The following is an 18,643-nucleotide window of genomic DNA, read 5'->3' as shown; positions in this document are numbered from 1 at the left end:
CGTATGGCATCTGCCAGAGAAGCGTTTTAAGAACAAAAAAAGGCCTTGTCTCCTTCAACACCACAAATATGTTTGGCATTTGCACAAAAGGACCAAACATTGGACATTGAAAAGTTGAAGAAGAAGAAGAAAAATTTAACCTTGATGGTCCTGATGGCTTCCAATGTTGCTGGCATCGCAATGAGATCCCTCCTGAGATGTTTTCCACACGACACAGTGGAGAGGGCCCATCATGATCTGGGGTGATTTTTCCTTCAATGGAATAATGGAGCCTCAGGTTGTGCAGGAGCATCAAAAGGCAGCTACGTAAGTGGAGATACTGTAGGGGTCATCCCGAGTTAAAAGCCTAAGCGTCATCTCCTCGTCCAGTACGCTTCTCAAGGTGTCAGGACTTTTACCAACATACTTTTGCACACCAGCAGCCATCGTGTTAGACACACATCTTTAAGATGTTGAATTAGGACACTGCGATGGCATCTGTCCAAGGAAATGGATCTGTTTGGAAGCAGAGCCTAATGTTTACTTTCTCAGATTGATTAGCAGAAAAAGAACTATTTGTTATGTGGGCTTTTGTTGGTGAAACGCAGTAAAGTGGCTTTTTTCTTAAATCCTAGAACTAATTCTTGGTCCATTTGCTTGCCATGTTATATCATCTCCTTCTCATTTTACGGCTGTTAAAAATGAAGTCACTGGATATTTGTTCAGATTCTGTTACCTGCAAATAGTGTGACCAAAAGCCTTCATTAGTGTGTCTTACTGTGGGAAGTGGTCTGGATTTGGACTCAGTGCTAATAATGTCTTTTCCATCAATGGGAAGCCAAGATAAGCAGTGCCGTATTATCTGAAATCGATTACACAGGATTAAGGGAGACCCTGCGGCTTTCACCTTCTCTGTTCTGACGTGCATGAACCCGAGCGTCTCGGTTGCTCCCCGGGGACAAGAAGTGAGGGAATACCTCCAGGCTGTGGGGAACATGAAGCACAGACATTTCTTGTTGTGCAGCCTCCACCTGACCTCTTTGCATCTAAGAATATTCCCACCTTGCAATTTGGGGATTTGATACGCTAGTTTGGGCTCCTGAAAGCGTCTTTTGATTCATTTAGTGACGCCTCTGAGATGTTATGAGAATGCAATCTCAGCAAGGAAGTGACTGCCCCTTAGCTAGGAAGTGACGCTAAGACAAACTAATTAAAGTCCGTGTATCATTCAGAACATGATTCTACTCTCCAAAACGCCCCTCGGACCATTTGGTGCATGTCTGGAAAGTGACGCTTCCGCAGGTTTTTGAAGTAAGTGTGCACCCGTGGGCCACTGTGACTGGAGCTGCATTTGAACTGAGGCTTGCGTGCGTGCGTGTGTGTGTGCAGAACGAAGGAGCTCAAAGGTGTGAAAATGGTGATGGTAAAAATGGTACAGGTAACCCACGGTACGGTCCAAACCTTGGTATTTGGACTATGGTTTCAATACAGTTTCCATACATTTTTCTGTATCTAAGATTTGTGTTATACGTGTAATACACAAGACTTACAAAAAAAGAGTTGAAAAATTGCAAGAATTTGCATTTTTCACTGTTGGTCCTAAGAAGGTTCTAAGTAGTGCTTAAAAATCTACAAAAAATATGGGAGTGAGACAAGAAAAAAAATTGAGTCAGCAATACATCGTAATACAGCAACCATTAAGGTGAAATAGGCAGTTAATCAGGCGATTAAAAGCCCAAAATAGGTTTTGTTGCTTTTAAAGAGACAAGTGTTGCCATCTGATAACAACCTTGTTGTTTCCTGCCCAGTAACAACCTTCATTTGGGCAGAGGGTGGTCCCATGTCTTGATGAACAACCAGTCGGTCCTCCGGCTCATAGCCGGTGACATTTTTTTCCGTCTACCAAGACACCGTAAGGCACATTTTAAAAGGTTTCAAATGGGTCCACCCTCAACAGGAATGGTGCACTGTAAGATGCAGTAGACATTGAAGTCTACATTTTCGCCAACATTAGGGCTTTTGAAAAATTGTAGTCTTGAACTTTTGATTAGCTGCTTATTTCAACATTTTAATGCTTGGTAAAACTGTCAAGAAATTCACTCCCATTTCTCTCGTTCCTTGGAAACTCTTTAAGATCCAACAGTGCAAAATGCAAATACTTGCAATTGTCAACTGGTCTCAACAGTTTGGTCAGTCAGGAGTGCTTCTCATATTATATCTCATTAGAAAGAACAAGGAAGAAGCTGTGGGTTGTAAATGGCCCCTGGGCCAGACTTTAGACTTTGGTTTTCACAGACATGCATGGGACTCATACTCTCTGATATAGAGTATAGATGAACTGCCTCACATTGTCATTACTTAGTTCTAATTTGCTATTGCAACATTTGCAACAACTGCTCTTGATGCATGCTAGAAATCAAATATAGTCACCACCATACAGAGGAACAATAGAACAAAAGGAAAATTGCAGTGAAGAGCAATGTGCAATGAAACCGGCTGGATCGTACCATGAGGGACAAAGATCGACTTTGACATTATATTGTGTGTGGACAAATGAATCATTACCTTTTAAATAAGTCGACTGCCAGCGGGTTTGTGATTACGTGATTCTTTTGCACCCAAGCCATGGAGGTGTAACGATATCTTCTGCTTAGTCAAACTGCTGTACTTGATGTACGTGATGTGGCACTGACTACCTGAGCACATTGAGACTGGGGAGGGGCTTGTAACAGCCCTCACTAGTCGTTAAAGACAGTTCATTAGTTTTGTCGACAGCCACTTTTAACAAGAGGGACTGGACAGTCGCCAGGTCTCGCCACAGTTGCCAAATTGGCAACTCTGTGTGAAACGTGACTTGCCAACGTGCTGTCAGTTCCTCTTTTGTATTGTATGAATGATGTAAAGCTATAATATTCTCGATGTTATATATTTTGTAACCTTTTGGGTGTGTGGAATCGATTAATAGGATTTATATTATTTCATATAGGGAAATTTGCTTAGGTTTATGTTTTTCGGTTTCATCGGAATGAATTAGTAACAAACCTGAGGTATTGCTGAAGAGAGCTGAGACGCCACAGGCTGTGGATTGGTTGGTGGGCTGAGCCTTTGGGGAGGAAATCATTCCATGATGTTACACTTAATGTTTCACATTTTGAATAAAAATGTCCGCTTTACCCTCTTTACCCTCTTATATGCTATAACCTTAATTTAGTGGCCACCTGAGCTCTTTTTTTCAACAATCCTGCACCCTCACACCCCCATCAACGGACCAGCAGGTCTGCACGCAAACCCAAACAACTTTCCCAGCATCGAGTAAGTGCCACCTTGCCCTTAAATCAGGGAGCGAGTTGCAGAAGCACAGCTTCACATTTGGAGGCGAGCTGAAAAACTGAGTTGAGAGATTCCTTGCGATGTCCTTCCCACTTAACGCCAAGGCCACAGCCAACAGGGGAGCGACTCAGTATGGGATGATCAGTGCGGCGCTGCGTCAAGGTAACGCAGGCCCATCGACGGATGGCAAGGAAGGTCAGGGAGGGGGGAGCTTTCCCACCATCAGTGGACCCAGCGTGAGGTTGGATAATCACCAACCCACCAAGAGCGCCAAAACTCCCACTCGGCAGCATCATTGAGTGCAATCAGGAATAGGGCGGCCCAACGGGAGGGAAAAGGCAGCTTCTCAATGGAAGTAAGAATCTATAAGACCGGCTTTAGTATTCCTCTAAAAACACACACTTTCCACATATGTGTTCTTGGGCGCATTTCCAGATGAATGCACATAATGACGCTTTTGTTGTCATACCTGCCGTGCAATTACCAGTGCAGCATCTTTGTAAAGGAGCATCAATGCACAAATGAGATTTTAAAGAAGTACAGTTTGCCAATCAGCAACACATTGACATCTTTAGCAGCCTTACCGAGGAAACAAAAGGAAGAAGTTTTTTCATTCTTAGGGTCAGTTCAAATGACTTTTATTCACCAAAAGATGACAGCCATTGTCAAGATTGGTTCTCATCCTTGAAAGGGGACATAGCATGCGAGGATGGGGTGGCTGGTGTGATCGTTTTTATTTAAACAAACTCACATGGAGCAACACAACACAAAAAATGCAAAGTAACAGAAAAGCAAATGGGAGAGTCCACAGAGGGAGTAATTGTCCAAGCAGAAAAAAACAACATAGCAAGTCAAATGACAATAAACCGGCAAGTAGTTGAAGACAGCACTAGTCAATCATTTATTAATTCATTATTTTTAAAAACCTGCAATAGATTAAGGGAGCGTGGGACAGCTGCACAGACTGTACAGACGTATTCACGGTGTATGTGGTCTATACGTGCATTGCCATTTTTCATATGATTCGGTTTTCAACAAGGATTTTTACCTAATTTTACCCCAACTTATTGTATAATAGTGCATGAAACAACAGTCGGTTTTCCCTGTACTGTATCAAAACTGAGTGCCCGAACATTAGAATTTTTTTGCTAAAATCTTGCCTCTGTTTCCATATGCCCCAGATTTTGTATGAGCTGGTTTTAAACAAAAAAATTAATTTTCATACACTGTCGTACAGTATTGCACATAACAAACAAGTCTGTTTACCCTGTACTGTATCATTACCACCAGTGCCCAAACAAAGCACTGGTGCGACTGATAGGAAACCCACCATGGGGCCAAAGAAAGTTGCCAATGGCAGAAATGTCAAAAAGAAGTTAAGAAACTCCATTGAATTCAAGAAAGAACTCAAGACAGAGTTCCCCTCTCCCCTTTTCCTTCTTTCCACTCCTCGCCGAGTCTTCAATAAAGGTAAAAATGATGATTTCATGTATCATTTCTAATTATTTCTAATAATATTAATATGATCTAGTTATTATTATTATTATTATTTCTTTTTTGTTCATATTTCTGTTTGCCTGGAACGAACGAACAACCAAAACCGAGGGATCATGTATCTCCCAGAGATACGTGTGTACATTTGCCTATTTGGTATGCAAAATAGGCCATCCCAGACTTGCATCTGCAACATCTGAAGTGCCTTAGCAGGCTCGCTTTGCTCGTTATGATTCCCCCCACGTTCTTCCATTCGCAGCCTCTCGCTGATCAATAGGAGTCTTTGAGGAAAGCAGAGATCCTGTTGTGGCTCGGCCAACATGCGGCCAACGTTGGCGCAGCGAAACCATGACAGATTCGTCACAGCCCGCTTCTCCCATGAGTCGGACATTGCAGGGGTAAGAACACAAACCAAGCATTCCCTGCTGGGAGTTTACCCTGCTTGGGTGTACCGGTGGCTGGGAAGAAAGAGCGCGACTGCAGCTTTCGAATCCACCGACAATGGCTCGCAGAGCACATTAGCTCTGCACCGTCAGCAAGGTCAACATGCGTAATGGGAATGCAGATGTGCTAGGTGGCGCTCATAGACTTGAACTGAGGCCTTAATAGATGTAATTACACACTCAATTTGACGTTCTGAGCCAACCATCCCTTGAAGAGTCAAGCGTTCCCAGATACAGTGGTCCGTTGTGGGATGGATGCTTTACTTGGAATGTTAAACAGGAAGCAGAGCTGCTTGGATGCTCATTTGTGAGAGGGAACTGTTTGAAAGTACTATTTACGTTTGCATTTACAAGCAGTGTGGATTTCTAGCGGTTAGGGCTTAAGTATTTATAAGTTAAGTATAAGTATTTGCACCCCCTAACCCACACCTTACTTTAGCACATGGAAGATCCAATACTGAGCCTTTTTTAACTCTTCTGAGCCACCATTTTAACTAGCCACATTTTCGCATCACACGTTCAAAAACCGAGTGAGTGTTGAGTGTTTGGACACCCCTGCTCTGAGCACTTCCTGTTGCACGAGGGATAAATATAACACGACAGTTGGTGGCTGGTGTCAACCCGTGCATGTCCTCCCCCTCTAAGGTGTTAGAATGCGTGTTGACGTGTGCCCGATGCCGCTCTTGAGAAACAAAAACTGTCGGTCCACATCTGTGCTTCAGAGGACCAGAAGAGGGACAGCAGACTAAAGGTCAGTCCACATGGTGTTGCTGCATGAGTCATGTCATGCGCCGGTCTCAGCTCCACAGAGAAAAACGCAAATCCACTTTCCTTCCTCCATTTTTCCATCCGTCACTGCAGTGTTTCCTGGTTGATCTTCATGGTTACGACAACAATAGGCATTAACGCGGTGGAACTTCCACACGACAACATGCATTTTCTTACATCTTTCACGGCAATGTTGTTGTTCTTCTAACTCTGAAGTGACAGTACACTTAACCGCCCCTGCCTCACCACAGGCCGCCCCTGCGGTGAGGCAACAACTCTGACTCCATTTGGGGGGGGGGGGCGTCAAGGCAGTGCAGGCAAATTAGAATCGTGCGCCGCCTTCCAATCATATCATCAGACTCTCCAGATGGGAAGTTTGTTAGCGTGTGACTCAGCGTACCAATAGCATGTTTTCAGTGTGCATGCGAGTTTTCCTTCTTCAAACATGAAATCTATGAATCCAAGTTACTTTGCACCTTTCTAAAGGCTTCTGTGTTATCTCTTATCTCAACATATAGCAGGTATGAGTTTTTCTGATTTCCCCCTGCCCACCTCCCCCCGTTGTTTAGAGACCTTCCTGCGCTTCTAAGTGATGCTAGTCTCATCAGAATTTTGCCCAGTTTTAATGAGGTGCCTGTTTATTAAGTCCATTCAGGGATTCTCTGTGAGCACTTAGCATTTGCTCTCCAATTAGGGAAGCTAAACAGTCCCTGTTGCTCAGAATCGACCATTAGGGGGAAGAAGAGAAGAGCGCGTGCACTGACTGTTGGGGAGTGTTTGGCTGAGAGGAGGCAAAGGAGGAAGGTTACCTTTTTGGGGGGGTGGGGGGTGAGAAAGAGAAAGAAGTCTGTCTCCTCAGCCAACCATTGGATTCCATGACAAAATAAGGTGAATAATGCCACCTACTGGTAGACATAAAGTGCTGTAGTTTGTTGGTGCACCACTGTGGTCCTGTGACGAGGCATTCAAGCGCACTGGTAACTTTGTGCTATAGGCACAGACTTTCAGACATCAACCCATCAGAGGACAGAAAAATGCTGATGTCACTGTAAAAGAAAAAGTCCCATTGCTGATGGTGTTTAAATAACGTGGGCCAGAATCTATGATTCTGTAGATCCTGGGTAACGCATGGAAGCTGAAATCTGATTGGACAAAAAATCTGACATACACAGACACGTACTAGGAGCAGTACAGCCAACAGACAAACTACAAAATGAAGATAATACACCGTTAATTAATACACTTTCATGGAACAAATATTCAAATTGAAGTTGTAAATGTAGACCGGTGATTCTGATTTAGGCTAGCAGAGAATGCCTTGCTGGCCCTGACAGCACACGACAGATTGTAGATAGACTATGATTTTCTTATGGGTTAAATATTCATCTTTTTAGGTCTTTCCTTGGGATTCTTGGCCATTACTACACCCCAATCTGCCTTCCAAATACCTCCAATCCCTCCCTCTTCAAGACAGTTGACCAGTAAGGCGACTGCATGTATTTTTAGCACAGTAACAGATGGGGATATGGCAGACTGTCAGAGACCAGAATGATCTTCATCTCAGCTGTCAGACCGGGATGAAGACGGTCCACTAGAGAGGTTTTGGGGGGAGATGTGTGGTGCCACCTTTCTGCAAATACTTCCTTTGGTTTCAGCTCAATAACTCGTACTGTTCATATGATATCATCATATAGTTTCAAGAAGAGGCAGGAGAGGGGCAGAAGCACTTGTGAGTGTCTTGGGAAGACCGGGTTACAGGTATTTGTGCATAAGACCAAGCTTAACTGCTACAGTAGATTTACTCCTCGCTTCCAGGTACACACAGGAAGCAAGGAGGAGCATTATTGTGACTTTGAGTCTTGTTTTTTTCCCTTAATTGCAAAGGGAGCCAGTGAATACGCTGCAGGCTATACAGCTTGGAGGTCAAATGGTCAGTCTTGTCTTTTTGAGTCTGATGAGGCTCTTTTGGCAGCATGTCTGCTGCCCATGCTAATATCAAGGATGGGGCACTTGAGGGTGAAGGAGTGATGAACAATGTTATTTTCTGAGGCTGAAACAATCAGCACACTGCTGATACTTTGAATGCTTCATTATTTAGGCACACAAAATACAGCAAGATGTGGCCTGAAAGCCTGCAAAAAAGCTGATTAATATTTCAGTGTAATAGTTTTCCACTGTCCCAGTAGGACACTCAGCTCAGTAATGGATCTTTCAGTGAGGAGCTCTCATCAAGCCTGAAGGTCCTCTTCTGAATATTGTCACAGGCTTGGCCTCATTTCCATCCCCCGGCCCTCAAGGCAAGGTAAAACCGTCTCAGGGTATATGAGGGTCTGTACACAGGAGTACATGACGAGCACCTTCTCCCACAGCCCACGCGATAGATATGGAAATGACGCATGGGGCTGGGAAAACCAGAGGTAAACACTAAACAAAAGACTGACCGTGATGACTCTTGCAAATCTGGCGCCCGGTAAAACTGTCGGCTTTGTTTGCACTTTTGAAAGACAAGGTTGCACAAGTCATCTGCGATGTTTTGTGCACACGGCTCTGGAAATTAATTAGTGTGACCTTTGAGGTGAAATCAACACGACCACTAGAATACTGCCGTATAATGATGTGTATTGTTATCGAGGACGGCATACGGGTGCAACAAATAGCTTCCGAGCTAGTATAGCAGTCACCTCAGAGTAGATGAATTTACTCTTGCTCTTCTGAAAAGCTCAAGGTATTTCTGTGTGTCAACTTTATTAGTGATGCAAATTCCAGCTCTTTCGGCTCCCAAGTGGCTCCTCAGACTTTTTAGTCTCAATTTATGATCAAATGATGTGTATTGTGTAAAATGAATTACGAAAGTGAATGGTAAATCTGACAGAAATTGGCATTATATATTGCCTAATGTGGCCGGTTGTTGCAGTTGCTAAATAGCATTTTCCAGCCACAAAAAAGACAAAATATGATGCCAATGTCCTCTATTAACACCTGCCACAACTTCAGATGTTAGCACTTTTTGTCTGATTAAGGTGGTACAATCCCAAGAGTCTAATTGTACTTGCTTTACTTTTTTACAAAGTGTTTTGCACCGATAGCCCTGGGATTTGGTACATTCTCCTTGGTAGTGTAATTATAATGTATTTATTTTTGTTAACAGCTTTTTGCACTTCTCAACCACTTTTATGACCACTAATTGTTTTAATTGTATATATCGTACTCAGTTTTTGTTGGGAACTTAAGTTTAAAGCACTGCATAACGACATTTTACTTTTATTTTGACGGTTACATTAACGGAAATTATTTTATTTTGATAAGGAAACCACGGTCCTAAGCTGAAATTAAAATGCTATTTTATAGCAACGCGAAGAACGAGAGCAATTAATGAAAGGACAATAGAGACCAACAAATAATTAAAACAATTTTAGTGTCAGTTGAAAAGGAGACAAGGTAAATGTATCGGCGTGAGTTGTTTAATTTTTTATGCACATGTAAAAATGTGTGCGGGTGTAATTTTGTATTTCAATGGATTTCTACGGTACTCGTGCTCTTTAGTTCTTTCGTTGGTCATTGGACCCACATAAGTTCGGTTAAAGGCAGTTCCGGGCCATAATTTCAACTGACCTGGGTCACTACGATTTTAGTTAGTTTACTGACTTTAATTTGTATGAAAATACTGACGATGGGACCTTTCTGTTACGTGTGGTACTCGTTCCCCACCCGTAGGGGCAATAGAGTACCACAATGCTCCCAATTGCTCTGAGAACTAGAAGCGTGGAAGAGTACACATAAATATCATCATTGAGGCGTCTGTCGCGGTATGAATTTATATCGATTTCATTAGAAATGTTGAAGTAACGTATAGTCTATTTTCGGATTTGATTTGCGTTTGCTCGCTCAAGTAATGTAGCTACATTGGCTAACTAGTACGTGGGTGTGCTTTCCCGCATTCTCTGTCGCTGGCAATAGCATTAACGTAAACCTGCTATGTTTCCTTATCGCTAGCAAAGCATAGCATCAACTTAACTCTGGTCATGTATTGTCCAACCCAGACTGCAAAAGAAATGGACACTCGAGCCTTGAGGAATCGTTATCGTGACTACGATGGGAACCCTGAGCTGACGCAGTCGCTTTTTGACTCCCACGGCAAGGTACTCGTTGTGGCAAGATCATAGCGTTTGTGTCTTCTTATTTTTGGTATTCTGATTTTTAACCTTTTGTAGCTGACGTCGGAGTTTTCCCAGCGGCTGAGAAGCAAGATCGACGAGCTCCTAGCTGTCATGGAGGGCGGTATGAAGTCTGCTGACCCAAGAAACTGCACCAGTTACACAGGCTGGGCAGGTGAATGCACCGTTGAATACGTGGTAAAGTGACGTCATAACGTCTGGAAATGGCACATTCAGGAAGGCTGGGTGTGGGTTATTTTGTTATTCTTTCTTTTCCAGGCATTGCACTCCTCTACCTGCACCTCCACCGTGTTTTCAAACAGGAGGTGTTCCTCCAGAAGGCTCTAGAACACGTCAGCCGCAGTTTGAAGTGCCTGACCCGCCGTGATGTCACCTTCCTTTGTGGTGACGCAGGGCCACTGGCTGTTGCCGCTGTGGTGTACCACCGGCTGCAGAGGCAAGGGGAGGCCGACGACTGCATCACTCGGTTAGTCTCACTGTTTCATCACTGCCATGCCAAAAGTTATTAGAACATTTAAACTAGTCACAATCATATTTGAGTTTGCTGATGTTGTTTTGCCAGTGTTGCAGCCGACAGTTGTCTATTGTCTGTGTCCCATCCCCATGCTTGAGTTGGAGTATCTGCCGATATAATTACGATACCAAAGTTCTGTTTTCATTGTCATTTGCAGACTGCTGCAGTATCACCCGACTGTTGTGAAGGGTTCGGGTGGCTTGCCGAATGAGCTCCTTTACGGTCGAGTTGGTTACCTCTATGCTCTTGTCTTTATCAACCAGCAGCTTGGCACCAACAGAATCCCTCTGCAGCACATCCAGCAGGTGAAAAATTGCTTTCATTCACCTCTTAGTTTATGATTAGCAGCTATCTTCTGTGGTCTCCTTCCTCAGATTAGTGAGACCATCTTGGCTTCGGGTGAGCACCTGAGTAGGAAGTTTCGTCTCCAGAATCAGAGTCCCCTCATGTATGAGTGGTACCAGGAGCAATATGTCGGTGCAGCCCACGGACTGTCCGGCATCTACTACTTTCTCATGCAGGTAAAGGAGCCATCATTCACCATTTTGAGCTAGAAAGCGGCTGTTAGATTCTGCTTTCTCTGACCCGCTCAGCCAGGATTTGTTGCGGCTGAGGAGAACATTCACAGACTCGTCAAGCCCAGCGTGGACTATGTCTGCCATCTTAAGTTCCCCTCGGGAAACTACCCTCCCTGCATCGGAGATGATCGCGACCTGCTGGTGCACTGGTGCCACGGCTCCCCAGGCGTCATTTATATGCTTCTGCAGGCGCACACTGTAAATGCTCTAATTGTCCCATACAATACAATACCATTTCTTTTTATAGCTGGTTTGTGCTAAGTTGAGATGTCCCATGTTGCAGGTATTTGGAGACTCTCATTACCTGGAGAATGCTTTGCAGTGTGGTGAGGTTGTGTGGCGGTGGGGCTTGCTAAAAAAAGGCTACGGGCTTTGTCACGGTGCAGCAGGAAATGCTTACACCTTCTTGGCTCTATATCGTCAAACACAGGACCCCAAGCACCTTTACAGAGCCTGCATGGTTAGTACACTTCCCAAGGCAGATTGAGCTGCATGTTCCTGTTTGTATGCACAATGCTATACTGAGATGCCCTCTTTGCCTGTTCAGTTTGCAGAGTGGTGCATCAACTATGGCTCGCATGGTTGCAGGACACCAGACACGCCCTTCTCACTTTTTGAAGGTATGATTGTAGCACCACTCGTAGATTGAAGCACCACTCGTGCTTTCAGTTTCACTCTTTTACTCTATCAAAAATCAATTAATTGATAACTTGTGCAGTTTTGTGGGTGAATATGGCCTATGATGTGTGTTTAAGCAATTTTTCCAGAGATTACATATTTCTTAGCACAAAAATGACTAAATGAACTAAAAAACACTTTCAAAAGACACTGATGAAATGTGGTATATACATAGTATACTGGTCCATAGGCGTCGCTAATGTTCGGTGACACACACAAGCACCAGACCTGATGGCCAGAACAACCTGCTTTTATTGCAGGTTTGAATTATCTCACAATAGGCGCAATAATCCTAACATGGGCCACTTCTGTGGCCGTAACACACACAAAGATGAAAGTCAACTCTGAACCCTCAACGTCACTTCCCGGCCGCCTCGCTTTCAGGTCTCATAGAAACATGCACGAGTCTTAATTATGTCTTGCATGGTTCATTTTGTTAGGCGCTAATGTTAGAACATGTATTTAGCGGGTTGGAAGCTGGTTTTCTATGTTCTATGAAAAGATTCAATTTCTAAATAAGGAATCCTGCTTTGTGGAAATTCACCTATCATGGAAAAAGTAATGATCAGCGATGGCGATTAACAAAGGACGACTGTATAAGACAATATGAGAATAAAGCACTAATGGAATAATCTTAAATTCTCACTTTCCACAGGCATGGCGGGTACCATCTACTTTTTGGCCGACATGCTGCAGCCAACACAAGCACGCTTCCCAGCCTTTGAGGTGTAAGGCTCCGCAACCGCAAGCCCACAGGTAGATAGATGTCCTGCTGTGGACAAGACTGGATATGTCTTTTCCAAGTACTTCCTGCTATTTTTCTTACCAGTCATAAAGCCATTTGAGCTCCTATTAAAAGGGAGTAGATGCAACAGATTACTCCAGCATTCCAGTGAGAGCTTCAACAATGATGATTAATTGATTAGCCAATTAACTTGTGTTGGTATTCAGTTTATATTTTTTTTATAAAAAAATTTGACTATCGTGACTTCAGCCTCTTTAATGCGAATATTTTTTAATTTCCTTCATCATCCATGAAGGCAAACGTATTGTCTTTGTGTTTTATGCAAAACATGATATTCTCACACATCAGACTTTGGAAAACTGTCATTGACATTTTGGCCTTTTTTCAAACTGTTTGGTTCGTATTGATTTGGTCCATAGAGGGCCTAACCAATTACTCAATTCATTGAAACAAGAAGCTGCAGATTAATTGATAAGGAACTAATCGTTAGTTGCAGCCCTGAGTCAAACGTACAAATAGCGTTATACGCCGCCTCTTTCTACTTTGACCACACACAAGTCATGTTTGTTGCCAGCTAATAATAGCGATGAGGCTAAGTTTGGTCGCTAACCTTAGCTACCATTGAGCGACTAGCCTCTCATAAGCACACAATGACTGCAAATGGCCGTTTCGCTTCTCTGAGGCTGCCTTTGTCTATGTGCACGCTCTTCGATGTTAGAAATTTCATTTTTAGTTTGGTTCAATTTGTTCCTTTATATGCTAGCCCGCGGCTGTGTTCTTCAATTAAATGTCCTGTGGAGTGGGTTGCATACAGTCCCTTGAAATGGAAACACATTTTAAGGATTTAGAAATCACTTTAGCATGTCGGCGTTAGGAAGTACCTCGTTTCAGTGTTCTGCTAATGCTGCCGTGTTCGCTCATTTGCACTGTCTGAGCAATAAATGGTGCTTTTTCACGCGACTTTTGTGTTGTTGTTCTTGAATCACCACAAGGTGGAAGCAGTGGTCACCCCCCAACCCCCCCCCCCCATTGGGAGTTAATATTGAATATTCCTATTATGATAAATTATGACTATTTTATGTTGATAATTTTAAGATGTTTTATAATAACTGCACGTCTTAGTTCACAATTAAATCCAAGGAAGTGGGTCAAGTCTTGTGTGTCGCTTCCTCAGCGTGACATTTGGCTCCACTGCTCTCCTTTCCAAATAAGGCTCACACTTTAGACACCTCCCACCCCCCTGAACGCCACACAACGACACAATGCCACCGCTCTTTTTTTAAGCCCCAGGCCTTCTCTGTCACCGGCGGGTGGCAGGAGGGTTGGTGGACATGCAGGGAGGGAGGGAGAGTTAGCTCCCTAACCACCTCACTACCCCCACCACACCACATCTCCGAAACCAAACACCTCAGACAGGAATGATTAAAAATAGAGATCATCTGTGCCGGGGCGTGTTCACCCTTTCCTCCAAACACCCTTATCCTTGGCTTGACACTTGTGTGTTCCACATGGCGAGGCATCTTATTGTCATTCTTCTCGCTTATCATTTGTGTGTCACCCTTGATGTACACCCCAAGCTCAGTGTGTACCATTAAAAAGCGAGTATCACCCTCTCTGGTGGACGTCTTGAGGGGTAACTATGCTGCCATGAGGACTCAGTACCATGGAGAGCGCCGATGATGACATGGGAGCTGCTGCCGTTTTATTGAATTCTTCTGTCATTCAGCTGGACGTATATCACTTGCATGCTTTCTAATTATGTAAAAGATTAGTCCAAAATATATCCTGCTGTTATGTCATCATTAAAAAATATATGTAAATTATCTCAGGGGCCTTCTAAAAAGAGGCAGCTGGCTGCCCAGGTAGAATATATTTTCAACCATCAGTGCGGCAAACCCCCCTCAAATACTTTTGTAGTTTAAAGAATCTTGAAACTCAATGTCTTGATTCCAAAAATAGCCCCGTCCCCTTCTAAAGGCCTGCAGCCGCTGTATCCCAGGCAGCGCCGCTCACCTCTCCGTTTGCCCTAAGAAAGTTAAAGATGTCTCCTCGTGTCATCGGAGCCGCCTTATTAGCATGTGTGACGTCACGGGCCAAGAATAAATAAGAGGGGCGCTCACGCCAAGCCTCAGGACCATTCTGTCTCGGGACTTCCTCTTCTTTCCTTCCCGCTCCTGTAGCTCCGACTCTCCAACATGGTGTGTACTCACTTGTGTGGTGGATCTTTGCGGGTGGGGCAGCGGTACCAATGGAGTTACTTTTGGGTTTTTTGTTGTGAATTTGGATATCGCCTTGATTATGATTTGTTAGACTCCCAAAATCAACTGCAAGAATGAAAATGTAAAGAAGATAAATACATGTATTTTTAATTTTCCTTTTATAATTGCATCATTTTACTCTGTGTCCTTTCCGTGTGTGTTTGTGCACATTCCCGTGTTGCAGACCGAGTTCACGCCGGATCAGATTGAGGGTGAGTGAGGAAGATTCTTCCATCTTCAGTTCAATTACTGTTTATTGTCTGTGTGTTCAGCGGCGCCAAAACAGCATGACAGTTGTCGGCAGGGGTGGGGCAGAATGTGAGTTATGTCTATTCTGAGCCCCCTCGGCCTTGCCCCGTTGCTCTCCAGGGGTCAAGGTTTAGCATCCACACCTTCTGAGCGAGGTCACCTTACAGTCGCCGTTGAACCGTCGCCATATGTTTCATTCAATACCCTGATACGGGTGCGCTGAGCCCTCAGATTAGCATCCTTAACTCACCGGTCAGCATTTTTAAGTTTAACACGCCTGTCACCATGCCTTTATATGGCGACGCTGTTGGGGGGGTCAGGGGGGTGTATCAGCTTGCAGCCCCTCATGGCTACAGCTGTTGTCACCCCTGCTAGTTGATCAACAACATAAAAGCGGACGGATGTACAAAAATAGCTTTTTTTTTTCCAGACTTCAAGGAGGCCTTCGGTCTCTTCGACAGAATCGGTGACAGCCAGGTGGCCTACAACCAGGTGGCCGACATCATGCGCGCCCTGGGCCAGAACCCCACTAACAAGGATGTTGTCAAGATCCTGGGCAACCCGACCGCCGACGGTATGAACTCGCCCCTTTCTCCAGTGACTTGACCGGTGCTGTACTCACACCCCAACCCCCGGCCCCGCTCCCTCCGCCCCTGCAGACATGGCCAACAAGAGGCTCAATTTTGACACCTTCCTGCCCATGCTGAAGCAGGTGGACGCTCTGCCCAAGGGTACCTATGACGACTATGTTGAGGGTCTGCGCGTCTTCGACAAGGAGGGCAACGGCACCGTCATGGGTGCTGAGCTGCGCATTGTGCTGTCCACCCTGGGTGAGTCTCACCCTACTATCACTCAAATAAGCACGCACACAACCATTTCTGACGTGGAGAGGGTGTCGGTCCACAGGAGAAAAGATGAGTGAGCCCGAGATTGATGCCCTCATGACCGGCCAGGAGGACGAGAACGGCAGTGTGCACTACGAGGGTACGCTTCCCAACATGCCTTGCTATTCTCTTAACGTACCAGGAAGTGAAGTTTGTGTCCCTTCTTAACTTGCAGCTTTCGTCAAGCACATCATGTCTGTTTAAGCGTCCCGCAGCAGGAGAGCGTGTTCAAGGACATCGGACACCATTTGGAAGACCAACAAGAAAAAGACAAGGACTTTGTACAAGGGATGTTGAAGCGAGCCCGACTTGTTTATTTTGTTTTCCTTTCCGTTTCAACCCTCCTCTATCGGGACATCACCTCTCCGTTGTAGAGCCCATCAATCGCCCACCACCGGGGCGTGTCTCCACTCGCCACATGGGGTGAGGAAAAGGGGGAGCAGGGGTGACCACTCATCAAGTGAGGGCCGATCCCTCCCTTCCCACCGCCACCTCATTCAGTCGTGCCACCACTGGCCCAGCAACGCCAAAGGTCCTGGAGAATGGCAGTGGAACAATCGCCAACGATCCCACTAAACTGTAAATTATTTTCACTGTTCATTTCAGAATAAACTTTTCCAAAGTACATCCCATCTCAGTTGGTTCTTGATCTTTCATTCATACTGCTAGAGCTACAAACCATGCTGTTGGCTGTTTGGTTTTCCCTTTTTTTTTTATTTTCTTATATATGCCTAATTATTAAGATTCCCACATGCATATATATATATATATATATATATATATATATATATATATATATGTATGTATGTATGTATGTGTATGTGTATGTGTATGTGTATGTGTATGTGTATGTGTATGTGTATGTGTATGTGTGTTTTCCCATTTTTTAAAATTTTCTTATATATGCCTAATTATTAAGATTCCCACATGCATATATATATATATATATATATATATATATATATGTATGTATGTATGTGTATGTGTATGTGTATGTGTATGTGTATGTGTATGTGTATGTGTATGTGTATGTGTGTTTTCCCATTTTTTAAAATTTTCTTATATATGCCTAATTATTAAGATTCACACACGCATATATATATACACTACCGTTCAAAAGTTTGGGGTCACCCAGACAATTTTGTGTTTTCCATGAAAAGTCACACTTTTATTTACCACATGAGTTTTAAAATGAATAGAAAATATAGTCAAGACATTGATAAGGTTAGAAATAATGATTTGTATTTGAAATAATAATTTTTTCCTTCAAACTTTGCTTTCGTCAAAGAATCCTCCATTTGCAGCAATGACAGCATTGCAGACCTTTGGCATTCTAGCTGTTAATTTGTTGAGGTAATCTGGAGAAATTTCACCCCACACTTCTAGAAGCACCTCCCACAAGTTGGATTGGCTGGATGGGCACTTCTTGCGTACCATACGGTCAAGCTGCTCCCACAACAGCTCAATGGGGTTTAGATCTGGTGACTGCGCTGGCCACTCCATTACAGATAGAATACCAGCTGCCTGCTTCTTCTCTAAATAGTTCTTGCACAATTTGGAGGTGTGCTTTGGGTCATTGTCCTGTTGTAGGATGAAATTGGCTCCAATCGCTGTCCACAGGGTATGGCATGGCGTTGCAAAATGGAGTGATAGCCTTCCTTATTCAAAATCCCTTTTACCTTGAACAAATCTCCCACCTTACCAGCACCAAAGCAACCCCAGACCATCACGTTACCCCCACCTTGCTTGACAGATGGTGTCAGGCACTCTTCCAGCATCTTTTCAGTTGTTCTGCGTCTCACAAATGTTCTTCTGTGTGATCCAAACACCTCAAACTTTGATTCGTCCGTCCATAACACTTTTTTCCAATCTTCCTCTGTCCAATGTCTGTGTTCTTTTGCCCATATTAATCTTTTTCTTTTATTGGCCAGTCTCAGATATGGTTTTTTCTTTGCCACTCTGCCCTGAAGGCCAGCATCCCGGAGTCGCCTCTTCACTGTAGATGTTGACACTGGCGTTTTGCGGGTACTATTTAATGAAGCTGCCAGTTGAGGACCTGTGAGGCGTCTATTTCTCAAACTAGAGACTCTAATGTACTTATCTTCTTGCTTAGATGTGCAGCGGGGCCTCCCACTTCTCTTTCTACTCTGGTTAGAGCCTGTTTGTGCTGTTCTCTGAAGGGAGTAGTACACACCGTTGTAGGAAATCTTCAGTTTCTTGGCAATTTCTTGCATGGAATAGCCTTCATTTCTAAGAACAAGAATAGACTGTCGAGTTTCACATGAAAGTTCTCTTTTTCTGGTCATTTTGAGCGTTTAATCGACCCCACAAACGTGATGCTCCAGATACTCAACCTGCTCAAAGGAAGGTCAGTTTCATAGAGTCTCTAACCAGCTAAACTGTTTTCAGCTGTGCCAACATGATTGCACAAGGGTTTTCTAATCATCCATTAGCCTTTTGACGCAATGAGCAAACACATTGTACCATTAGAACACTGGAGTGATAGTTGCTGGAAATAGGCCTCTATACACCTATGTAGATATTACAC

The 18,643-nt window shown here is 43.9% G+C and overlaps 2 protein-coding genes across 4 annotated transcripts; both read left to right on the top strand.

The window, feature by feature from the left end:
• The first annotated feature begins 9,374 nt into the window (after window positions 1-9,374).
• Window positions 9,375-13,664, top strand: lancl1 (LanC antibiotic synthetase component C-like 1 (bacterial)). 3 transcript variants are annotated; one of them, XM_058051911.2, is made up of 10 exons: window positions 9,375-9,466; window positions 10,055-10,153; window positions 10,226-10,343; window positions 10,448-10,655; window positions 10,861-11,008; window positions 11,078-11,224; window positions 11,297-11,479; window positions 11,565-11,741; window positions 11,829-11,901; window positions 12,615-13,664. In XM_058051911.2, the coding sequence occupies exons 2-10, from the start codon at window positions 10,067-10,069 to the stop codon at window positions 12,689-12,691; spliced, it is 1,218 nt and encodes a 405-aa protein (XP_057907894.2). In that variant the 5' UTR covers window positions 9,375-9,466; window positions 10,055-10,066; the 3' UTR covers window positions 12,692-13,664. The 3 variants fall into 3 exon arrangements, with proteins under 3 accessions (XP_057907894.2, XP_057907892.2, XP_057907891.2); XM_058051909.2 differs by lacking the exon at window positions 9,375-9,466 and adding an exon at window positions 9,668-9,820; XM_058051908.2 differs by lacking the exon at window positions 9,375-9,466 and having other exon boundaries at window positions 9,834-10,153.
• Window positions 13,665-14,771: 1,107 nt separating this feature from the next.
• Window positions 14,772-16,727, top strand: mylz3 (myosin, light polypeptide 3, skeletal muscle). Its single transcript, XM_058051913.2, has 6 exons — window positions 14,772-14,902; window positions 15,147-15,174; window positions 15,642-15,785; window positions 15,871-16,041; window positions 16,118-16,195; window positions 16,271-16,727. Exons 1-6 carry the CDS (start codon window positions 14,900-14,902, stop codon window positions 16,297-16,299), a joined length of 453 nt encoding a protein of 150 aa, XP_057907896.1. The 5' UTR covers window positions 14,772-14,899; the 3' UTR covers window positions 16,300-16,727.
• Window positions 16,728-18,643: the final 1,916 nt, after the last annotated feature.

This window comes from Doryrhamphus excisus, linkage group LG15 (genome assembly GCF_037039965.1).
Source record: "Doryrhamphus excisus strain RoL-2023G ecotype Guam linkage group LG15, RoL_Dexc_Guam_v1.1, whole genome shotgun sequence".
Taxonomy (NCBI): Eukaryota; Metazoa; Chordata; class Actinopteri; order Syngnathiformes; family Syngnathidae; genus Doryrhamphus; species Doryrhamphus excisus.
The sequence above is the reverse complement of the archived record's forward strand: the minus strand, read 5'-3'. Positions and strand labels throughout refer to the sequence as shown.

What these genes read in the sequence shown, in the direction of transcription:
- lancl1 (XM_058051908.2), top strand. Translation starts at nt 10,037, where the DNA reads ATGTATTGTCCAACCCAGACTGCAAAAGAAATGGACACTCGAGCCTTG. An exon ending in CTCTGCAGCACATCCAGCAG is followed by an intron (nt 11,009 to 11,077) that starts GTGAAAAATTGC and finishes CTCCTTCCTCAG; the next exon opens with ATTAGTGAGACCATCTTGGC. An exon ending in ACCTTTACAGAGCCTGCATG is followed by an intron (nt 11,742 to 11,828) that starts GTTAGTACACTT and finishes TTGCCTGTTCAG; the next exon opens with TTTGCAGAGTGGTGCATCAA.
- mylz3 (XM_058051913.2), top strand. An exon ending in GGGCAACCCGACCGCCGACG is followed by an intron (nt 15,786 to 15,870) that starts GTATGAACTCGC and finishes CCGCCCCTGCAG; the next exon opens with ACATGGCCAACAAGAGGCTC. An exon ending in CGGCAGTGTGCACTACGAGG is followed by an intron (nt 16,196 to 16,270) that starts GTACGCTTCCCA and finishes CTTAACTTGCAG; the next exon opens with CTTTCGTCAAGCACATCATG.